Source organism: Rhincodon typus, chromosome 7 (genome assembly GCF_021869965.1).
Source record: "Rhincodon typus isolate 14 chromosome 7, sRhiTyp1.1, whole genome shotgun sequence".
Taxonomy (NCBI): Eukaryota; Metazoa; Chordata; class Chondrichthyes; order Orectolobiformes; family Rhincodontidae; genus Rhincodon; species Rhincodon typus.
Window position 1 is genome coordinate 96,126,845 of NC_063338.1, and position 10,710 is coordinate 96,137,554.

The window sequence follows — 10,710 nt, forward strand, 5'->3', positions numbered from 1 at the left end:
TTTTCTGATGAAGGGTCTAGGCCCAAAACGTCAGCCTCTCTGCTCCTTTGATGCTGCTTGGCCTGCTGTGTTCATCCAGCCCTGCACCTTGTTGTCTCGGATTCTCCAGCATCTGCAGTTCCTACTATCTCTAACCTTATTCACTGTTCACTACACCATTAATTTTGGTGTCATTTACAAACTTACTAACCATTCCTTCTATATTCACGTCTAAATCATTTATATAAATGGCAAAAAGCAGTGGACCCTGAACCAATTCTTGCGGCATACCACTGCTGGTCAGAGACCTTCAGTTTGAAAAACAACCTTCCACCATCTGTCTCCTACTTTCAAGCCAACTTTGTATTCAAATAGCTAGCTCTCCCTGGATTCCATTTGATCTAATCTTGCTAACCAGTTTACCATGTGGAACCTAGTTACATCCTGAAAAAGTTCCATAGATTTTTCAAGCATGATTTCCCTGTTTTCTAGGTAGTCTGCCATAAAATCCATGAGAATGGACTCGAGCATCTTCCTTTCTACTGACGTCAGACACACTGGTGTATAATTCCAAACATTTCACTTCTAGGCAGGACAAAAAAAAAAGTTCGGTAGTCTGGATAGACAGACTGACACATCTGCACTAATCTGCACAATTGAGGGATTGGGCATAAGGGAGGGACAAAGACAGAAGTTGCTGGAAAAGCTCAGTGGGCCTGGCAGCATCTGTGAAGAAGAACCAGAGTTGATGTTTCAGGTCCAGTGACCCTTCCTCAGAACGGGCAGGGGGTCAGCAGTTCTTGATAGCCAGAATTTCTAATTTCCAATTCTTCATACCTGTCGAGAGCCCACCAGCCACCAATCAATTGCTTGATTACTGGAAATAGACTTTCACATCATGATTGGACATGTAATTCTGTCCTGCAATCCCTGCTGCATTCAAGTTTAGTCCAATAATTTTAAGATAATGCCCTTTTTCATCATTTATTGTATTACAATTTTAAAAATGCCTGAAGTTAAGAACAATTAATGTACTTTCAAGCTAATTTTAAAGGATAAGCAATAAATGCTGGCCAGCCATCTAAGCCCCCATCCCACAAGTGAATAAAAAGTTTCTACATACAATGCCTAACTTATTCGTTACATTTACAGTTTGAAGAAGCAAACAACACAGCACTACAAAATGCCAGGAAGGAACTTGAATGCTATCGCAAAGAGGCAAATGAGCTAAAATTAAAAGTAAGTGGACAATTGTTATTTCTGATGTACATCCGTTTTATTTTATTAATGTCAATGCTATATGCACCACCATGGAATGTCTGAATTCACGTAAACATTTTTACCTGATGAATCATGTTGTCTCTCTTGTGGCCTAATGGAATCTCCCACCTCCTATTCTTTTATTATTATTTACCAATATGTATGCCTGCTCAGCGTCCACTGCAATTCACAGCAGTAGCAATTTTAGCACTGTCAGAAATTTGTGGTTTTAATAACTTTCGCGCATTCCAGTGTTTCATGATCCTGATGGGAAGTATGTACCGGAATTCTTTGAGGAAGTTACAAGGTATACATGGACTTCAGTAAGGCGTTTGATAAGGTTCCCCATGGTAGGCTGGTGGAGAAAGTGAAGTCGCATGGGGTCCAGGGTGTACTAGCTAGATGGATAGAGAACTGGATTGGCAGCAGGAGACAGAGAGTTGTAGTGGAAGGGAGTTTCTCAAAATGGAGAACTGTGTTCCACAGGGATCCGTATTGGGACCAATGTTGTTTGTGATATACATAAATGATCTGGAGGAAGATATAGATGGTCTGATTAGCAAGTTTGCAGATGACACTAAGATTGGTGGAGTAGCAGATAGTGAAGGGGACTGTCAGAGAATGCAGCAGAATATAGATAGATTGGAGAGTTGGGCGGAGAAATGGCAGATGGAGTTCAATCCAGGCAAATGCGAGGTGATGCATTTTGGAAGATCCAATTCAAGAGTGAACTGTGTGGTAAATGGAAAAGCCCTGGGGAAAATTGATACACAGAGAGATCTGGGTGTTCAGGTCCATTGTACCCTGAAGGTGGCAACGCAGGTGGATAGAGTGGTCAAGAAGGCAGACGGCATGCTTTCATTCATCGGACGGGGTATTGAGTACAAGAGTTGGCAGGTCATGTTGCAGTTGTATAGGACTTTGGTTCGACCACATTTGGAATACTGCATACAGTTCTGGTCGCCACATTACCAAAAGGATGTGGATGCTCTGATGAGGGCGCAGAGGAGGTTCACCAGGATGTTGCCTGGTATGGAGGGCACTAGCTATGAAGAGAGGTTGAGTAGATTAGGATTATTTACATTAGAAAGACGGAGGTTGAGGGGGGACCTGATTGAGGCCTACAAAATCATGAGGGGTATAGACAGGGTGGATAGCAAGAAGCATTTTCCCCCCCAGAGTGGGGGTCTCAATTACTAGGGCTCACGATTTCAAGGTGAGAGGGGAAAAGTTTAAGGGAGATATGCGTGGAAAGTTCTTTACGCAGAGGGTGGTGGGTGCCTGGAATGCGTTGCCAGCGGAGGTGGTAGTGGCGGGCACAATAGCGTCATTTAAGATGTATCTAGACAGATACATGAATGGGCAGGGAGCAGAGGGATACAGATCCTTGGAAAATAGGCGACAGGTTTAGAAAGAGGATCTGGATCAGCGCAGGCTTGGAGGGCCGAAGGGCCTGTTCCTGTGCTGTAATTTTCTTTGTTCTTTGAAGTCAAGTGCCACTATTCAATAAGTCATCATAAATGCAAATGAAGGGTGGGTGGGAATGATGTAGTGCTAACATCAATAGATGATTAATCCAGAAACTCAGCTAACGGTCTTGAGACAGAACAGATGGTAGAATTTGAATTCAGTTTTTAAAAATCTGGAATTAAGACTATTGATGACCATTAAACAATTGTCTATTGTCGGGAAAACCTATCTGGCTCACTAATGTCTCCAGAGAAGGAAATCTGCCATCCTCTTATTGTTCTGGCGTACATGTGACTCCAGACCCGCAGCAATGTGGTTACCTCTCAACTGACTAGCCAAGCCACTCAGTTGTGTCAATCACTACAAAATCTCAATGAAGAAATGAGACCAGGCAGACCACCTGACATCGAACTAGGTGCCAGAAAAGACAGTGGCAGAAATGGCCCTGTCAACCCTGCAAAGTCCTCCTTACTAACATCTGGGGACTAGTCCCAAAATTGGGAGAACTGTCTCACAGACTAGTTAAGCAACAGCCTGATATAGTCATTCAGGGAATGATACCTTACAGACTATATTGCAGACACCACCATCACCACCCTGGATATAGAAGTAGAAATTGCTGGAAGAGTTCAGCAGGTCTGGCAGCATCTTTGGAGAGAAAATCAAGGTTAACGTTTCAGGTCAAGTGACCCTTCCTGAGAACTGTATATGTTCTATCCCACCGCAGGACAGATCTAGCAGAGGTGACGGCACAGTGGTACACAGTCGAGAGAAAGTTGTCCTGAGAGTCCTCAACATTGACTTCGGACTAATGAAGTCTCATGGCTTCAAGTTAAACATGGTCAAGGAATACTATCCTCCCTCAGCTGCTAAGTTAGTCTTCCTCCATGTTGACAACACTTGGAAGAAACATTAAGGTTGGCAAGGGTACAAAACGTACACAGGGTAGGAGATTTCAGTGTCGACCATCAAGAGTGGCTCGGCAGCAGTACTACTGATTAAGCTGATCAAGTCCCAAAGGACACTGGGTCTGCAGCAGATGGTGAGGGAACCAACGAGAGAGAAAAACATACTTGACCCCATCCTTACCAATTTGCCAGCTGCAAATGCATCTGACCATGACAGTATCAGTAAGAGTTACCATCGCACAGATCTTTTTGGAGAGAAAGTTCCACCTTTAAATTGAGAATACATTCCTCCATCGCGTTGTGTGGCATTGTCACTGTGCTAAATGGGACGGACACCGAACGAATGTAGCAACTCAAGCCTGAGCATCCATGAGCGGCTGTGGGCCATCAACAGCAGCAGAATTGTACTCCAAGACATTCTGCACCCTAATGGCCTGGCATACCCCCCATCCCATACCAGCATTACCATCAAGCCAGGGGATCAAACCTCATCCAATGGAGAGTGCAGGAAGGCATGCCTAAAAATGAGGTGTCAACCAAACAGAAGCTACCAAACAGGACGACTTGCATGCCAAACAACATCAGCAGCAAGTGATAAACAGAGCTAAGTGGTTTCACAACCAGTGGATCAGATCTAAGTTCTGCAATTTTCCGCATCTAGTAATGAATGGTAGCAGACAATTAAACAACTCACTGGAGGAGAAACCGAAAGAACTGCGAATGCTGGAAATCAGAAACAAAAACAACTTGCTGGAAAATCAGAACTATTCTTCACAACATCTTTCCTATAGCTGGGAGACCAGAATTGAATGCAGTATTCCAGAAGTGGTCTAACCAATGTCCTGTACAGCCGCAACATGACCACTCAACTCCCATATTCAATGCACTGATCAATTAAAGCAAATATACCAAACACCTTCTTCGTTATCCTGTCTACCTGTGACTCCACTTTCAAGGAAGTATGAACCTGCACTCCAAGGCCTCTTTGTTCGGCAGCATTGCCCAGGACCTTACCATTAAGTGTATGTGTCCTGACCTAATTTGCCTTACCGAAATGCAGCACTTCACAGGCCCTATGAAGACAAATCTTTTCAACTGTTCTGAGGAAGGGTCACTCGACCTGAAACGTTAACTCTGATTTCTCTCTACAGATGCTCCGAGCTGCTGAGATTTTTCAGCTTTTTCTGTTTTTGCAACTCACTGAGGGGAGGAGGATCCACAAATATTCACACCTCAATGATGGAAAGGCCCTACACATGAGTGCAAAAGATAAGACTGAAGCAATCACAGCAATCTTCAGCCAGAAATGCCAAATGGATGATCCATATTAGCCTTCTCCAGTGGTCCCCAGCATCACAGATACCAGTATTCAGCCAATTCGATTCACTCCACGTGATGTCTTGAAGCGGTTGGAGGCACTGGATCCTGCAAAGGCTGTGGGCCCTGACAGCATTCCAGCAATAGTACCGAAGACTTGTTCTCCAGAACTTACCATTCCCCCAGCCAAACTTTTCCAGTACAGTTACAACATCAGCATTTTTCCTACAACGTGGAAAATTGCCCAGGTACGTCCTGTACACAAAAACAGGACAAACCCAACCTGGCCAGCTACAGCACTATTAGTCTATACTCAATCATCATTAAATCAGTCCAAGATGGCGCAGCACAGTTGGTAGGTTTGAGGTCATCGTAGCCCGCTTGCTCCAGGCCAGCAGCATAGTTTTCTCTGCATACTTTTCGTCCTTTCTCCTTTTCTTCTTCATCTTCAAGGCCAGAGCAGTGTTGACCGGCGGTGGCTGCAGCGGCATGGATCGGGACTCCTGGTGGCAGTGGCGGTGCCCAGAGCCAGGACTCTTCGCGGTGATAGGCTGGAGCCCGGACTCCTGGCAACAGTAGGCCTGGAGCCTGGATTCTTGGTAGCAGTGGTGCCTGGACTCTCGGCAGTGTTGGTGAGGTTGGTGGCAGCAGAGCTGTGGTTTCCTGGGGCATCGACGTCATCATTGCTGTTCCCAGAGTGGGACTGCTTGAGGACCGGAACACCTTGCAGAGAGCTCTCAAAAGTCCTGAAGCTGTGCTTGAGACCCCAATTTGAACAAAAGAAGAACTGTTATTTCAGCAATTTATTTTATCATTATTGTAACTCAAAATTGTGCCAGATAATGGCAACAAAACACTTTTTGCTGTATCTTCAAGATATATGTGAAAATAAATCATTCATTAAAGTGAAGGAAGGTGTCAGCATCAGAGCTATCAAGCAACAGCTACTCAACCATAACTTGCTTAGTGACACCCAGTTTGGGTTCTGCCAGGGCGACTCAGCTCCTGACCTCATCACAGCTTCGGTCCTTGCATTGAAACAAATGCATTTCAGTCTACCAGATCCGCTTTGATCAGCAACCACACCCTGCCTGCTCTTCCTCTGAGTCTTACTGGCCCTATTCTCTAGTTCCCTTTCAGTCAGTTCACCTTTGCATTGGTTCCCACCACCCTACCAAGCTAGTTTAAATCCTCCCAAGTGACACCAGCAAACCTCCGAGCCAGAATATTTGTGCCCTTCCAGTTTAGATGCAACCCGTCCTTCTTGAACAGGTCCCACCTACCCCAGAAGAGATCCCAATGGTCCAGATTTCTGAACCCCTCCCTCCTACACCATCTGTTTAGCCATGTGTCGAGTTGTACTATCTTCCTATTTCTAGTCTCACTGGCATGTGGCACAGGGAATAATCCCAAGATTACAATCTCGGAGGTCCTGCTCTTTAACTTTCTACCTAACTCCCTGAACTACTGCTGCAGCACCTCGTCACTCATCCTACCTATGTCATTAGTACCAATATGTACCATGACCTCTGGCTGTTCACCCTCTCCCTTCAGAATGCTTTCTGCCCATTCAGAGACATCCTGGACCCTGGCGCAAGGGAAGCAATATACCATCCTGGAGTTTCTTTTACGTTCACAGAAGTGCCTATCTGTACCCCCAACTATAGATTCCCCTATAACTACTGCTCTAGTGCTCTTTGTCCTTCCCTTCTTAAGAACAGAGGCAGCCATGATACCACCAGTCTGGCTGCTGCTGCTATTACCCCCGATAGGTCATACCCCCAACAGTATCCAAAACGGTATACTTGTTAGAGAGGGGGATGACCACAGGGGATTCCCGCACTGACTGCCTGCCCCTTTCTAGTGGACACCGCCTATCTACCGCACCTTGGGTATCACCACATCTCAAAAATTCCTGGCTATGATGCTTTTCACCACCCTCATGCTCCTAAGTGCATCCAATTGCCACTCCAACCTGTGCATGTGGTCTGTGAGGAGCTGCAATTGGGTGCACTTCCTGCAGATGTAGTTGCCCGTGACACTGGAAGCATCGCAGATCTCCCACATCTCACAAGTGCAGTACTTAACCCCACTGACTGACATTTCTATGACCAATTAAGGTGTTTAAGAAAATTCATTAAACACTTACCCTTACTGATCACTGCAAATACCCAAGGTGGGTCTTCCCTCACTTTCCCAGGATGCTGTCTGGATCTCTCCCTTGCATGCTTCTGGTCCTTACACTGTGGGCATGGGCATGTTAGGGGTCAGGGGAACACCGAGGAAGTGTTCAGGGTTGAACTCACTTGACAACAGCCCCTCCACAAACCACTTCCAGGAAGCAGTGACTGTAATTTTTTTTTTTAATTTAAAAAAATATACTTTATTCGTACAAAATACAAAAAAAAACACATTTTCACCTACCCAGTCATGCTAGCCGCCCCGGTTTACCCTGGGGGTACGTACACCAACTAAATGGAAAAACAAAGGAAAAAGAAAAACTCCGGTGGTCATCTCTACCCGTAGTCATAGTCGGCCCCCTGACCAGTTGGAGGAGGCGCCAGCTGGGCCCAGTTTCTGAACAGGGCCCTGATACGGTACGGCCGAGGGGTCTTACACGGTGGTCTTTCCCCACAGCGCCTTGGCGGCGGCTGCCCCAAGCTTTAGTGCGTCCCTCAACACGTAGTCCTGAACTTTGGAGTGCGCCAGTCTGCAACACTCGGTCGGGGTTAGTTCTTTCAACTGGAAGACCAGCAAGTTGCGGGCAGACCAAAGAGCGTCTTTCACCGCATTGATGGTCCTCCAGGCGCACTTGATGTTGGTCTCGGTGTGCGTCCCGGGAAACAGCCCGTAGAGCACGGAGTCCTGTGTCACGGAGCTGCTCAGGACGAACCTCGACACAAACCACTGCATTCCCCTCCAGACCTCTTGCGCATAGGCGCACTCCAGAAGGAGGTGATAGACTGTCTCGTCACCCCCGCAGCCACCTCGAGGGCAGCGTGCAGTGGCGCAGAGAGCCCGGGCGTGCATGAATGATCTCACTGGCAGAGCCCCTCTCACCACCAGCCAAGCAATGTCCTGGTGCTTGTTAGAAAATTCTGGCGATGAGGCATTCTGCCAAACGACTTTGGCAGTCTGCGAGGGGAACCACCCGACGGGATCCACCCTCTCCTTTTCCCGAAGGGTCTCAAGGACGCTACGTGCCGACCACTGACTGACGGCCTTATGGTCAAAGGTGTTTCCCTTCAAAAATTTCTTCACGAAGGACAGGTGGTAGGACGGTCCAACTACTTGGAGCGTTCTGCGGCAGCGAGGCCAAGCCCATCCTTCGCAACACCGGGGACAGGTAGAACCTCAGTAAGTAGTGACACCTAGTGTTTGCGTACTGAGGATCTACGCACAGCTTGATGCAGCCGCACACAAAGGTAGCCATCAGGGCGAGGGTGGCGTTCGGCACGTCCTTCCCCCCGTTTTCTAGGTCTTTGTACCTGGTGTCCCTGCGGACCCGGTCCATCCTCGACCCCCCAAATAAAGTGGAAGATGGCCCGGGTGACCGCAGCGGCGCAGGTCCGGGGGGGATAGGCCAGGCCTGCGCCACGTACAACAGTACCGAAAGCCCCTCACACCTGACGACCAGGTTTTTACCCGCAATGGAGAGAGACTGGTGCACCCACCAGCCCAGCCTCTGCCGCAGCTTTGAGATGCGTTCCTCCCAAGTTTTAGTGCACGCCCCAGCTCCTCCAAACCAGACACCCAGCACCTTCAGGTAGTCTGTCCTGATGGTGAAGGGGATGAAGGAGCGGTCGCCCCAGTTGCCAAAGAACATGGCCTCGCTCTTGCCCCTATTGACTTTGGCACCCGAGGCCAGTTCGAACTGGCCGCAGATGTCCAACAGCCTACTCACGGACCATCGATCGGTGCAGAAGACGGCGACGTCGTCCATGTACAGGGAGGTCTTGAAGCAGTGACTGTAATGATGCAGTCATGATGTCACCACTCTGCTGCCCTCTTCCAGGTACTTGCCTTCACTTGAACATGGAGGGTGTCTTGCTGAAGTCCACCTTCTGGAAGCAGTGACTGCACTGATGCAAATATTCCCCATGTTAGCCAATCAGTGTCACCACTCTGCTACCCTCTTCCCAGATGAATCTATTGGATTAGCCGTTTCAAACTGATCTATGGACTTGAGCTAAATGTTTCAATAAAATTAACCAAGGCAAACCTTTTAAGACAAGAAGACAAATCTTAAATGCTTCATTTTGTGTCATGCTTCCAGGGAGACTCATTTAGTGCTTGGGGCACGGATGGGGCAGAGTTTGTAAGGAGCATCCAGAAGGGCTTCTTGAAACATGGTGTAGATAGTCCAACTAGGAAAGGGGCCGTACTAGACCAAGTATTGGGGAATAAGCCTGGCCAGGTGGTCGACATCTCAGTAGGGAGTAGCTCAGGAACAGTGATCACAATACAGTAAGCTTTAAGTTACTGATGGATAAAGATAAGTGCAGTCGTCAGGTGAACGTGCTAAACAGGGGGGGGAAGGCTAATTACAACAATATTAGGCAGGAACTGAAAAATGTAGATTGGAGGCAGATGTTTGAGGGCAAATCAACGTATGGTATCTGGGAGGCTTTCCAGTGTAAGTTGATAGGAACTCAGGACCAGCGCGTTCCTGTAAGGATGAAGGATAAGTATGGCAAGTTTAGGGAATCTTGGATAATGAGAGATATTGTGAGCCTAGTCAAAAAGAAAAAGGAAGCATTTGTCAAGGCTAGGAGGTGGGGAACACATGAAGCAAGGGTGGAATACAAGGAAAGTCGAAAGAATCTTAAGCAGGGAGTCAGGAGGGCTAAAAATCATGGCTAACAGGATTAAGGAAAATCTCAAGGCTTTTATACATATATAAAGAGCAAGAGGGTAGCCAGGGAGAGGGTTGGCCCACTCAAGGACAGGGAAGGGAATTTATGTGTGGAGCCAGAGGAAATGGGCGAGGTATTAAATGAGTACTTTGTGTCAGTATTCACCATAGAGAAGGATTTGGTGGATGATGAGTCTGGGGAAGGGTGTGTAGATAGTTTGGGTCATGTTGAGATCAAAAGCGAGGAGATATTGGGGGTCTTGAAAAACATTAAGGTAGACAAGTCCCCAGGGCCTGATGGGATGTACACCAGAATACTGAGAGAGGCAAGGGAGGAAATTGCTGGGGCCTTGAGGGAAATCTTTGTATCCTCACTGGCTACAGGGGAGGTCCCAGAGGATTGGAGAATAGCCAATTTGTTCCTTTGTTTAAAAAGAGTGGCAGGGATAATCCAGCTGATTGCAGGCTGATGAGCCTGATGTCAGTTGGAGGGAAATTATTGGAGAGGATTCTTCGAGAAACGATTTACTCCCACTTGGAAATAAGTGGGTGTATTAACGAGAGGCAACATGGTTTTGTGAAAGGGAGGTCATGTTTCACTAACTTGATTGAAATTTTTGAGGAAGTGACAATGAATGTAGGGCAGTGGATGTTGTCTACTTGGACTTCAGTAAGGCCTTTGACAAGGTCCCTCATGGCAGACTGATATAGAAGGTAAAGTCGCATGGGATCAGAAGTGAGCTTGCAAGATGGATAAAAAACTGGCTCTGTCATAGAAGACAGAGGGTAGCAGTGGAAGGGTGCATTTCTGAATGGAGAGCAGTGACTAGTGGCATTCCTCAGGGATCAGTGTTGGGACCTTTGCTATTTGTAATATATATAAAAGATTTGGAGGAAAATGTAACTGGTTTGATTAGTAAG

General features: G+C 47.0%; 1 protein-coding gene across 3 annotated transcripts in view; it reads left to right on the plus strand.

Moving 5' to 3' along the window:
* Positions 1-10,710, plus strand: part of LOC109921663 (desmin-like) — a 152,304-nt gene that overhangs the window by 103,378 nt on the left and 38,216 nt on the right. For 2 of the 3 annotated variants that reach the window (XM_048599543.1, XM_048599544.1), the window contains one exon: positions 1,132-1,218. In XM_048599543.1, coding sequence (XP_048455500.1) covers positions 1,132-1,218 — 87 coding nt within the window. Of the gene's footprint in view, positions 1-1,131; positions 1,219-5,387; positions 5,787-10,710 lie in introns of those variants that run through there. The other variant, XM_048599545.1, reaches the window with a different exon arrangement.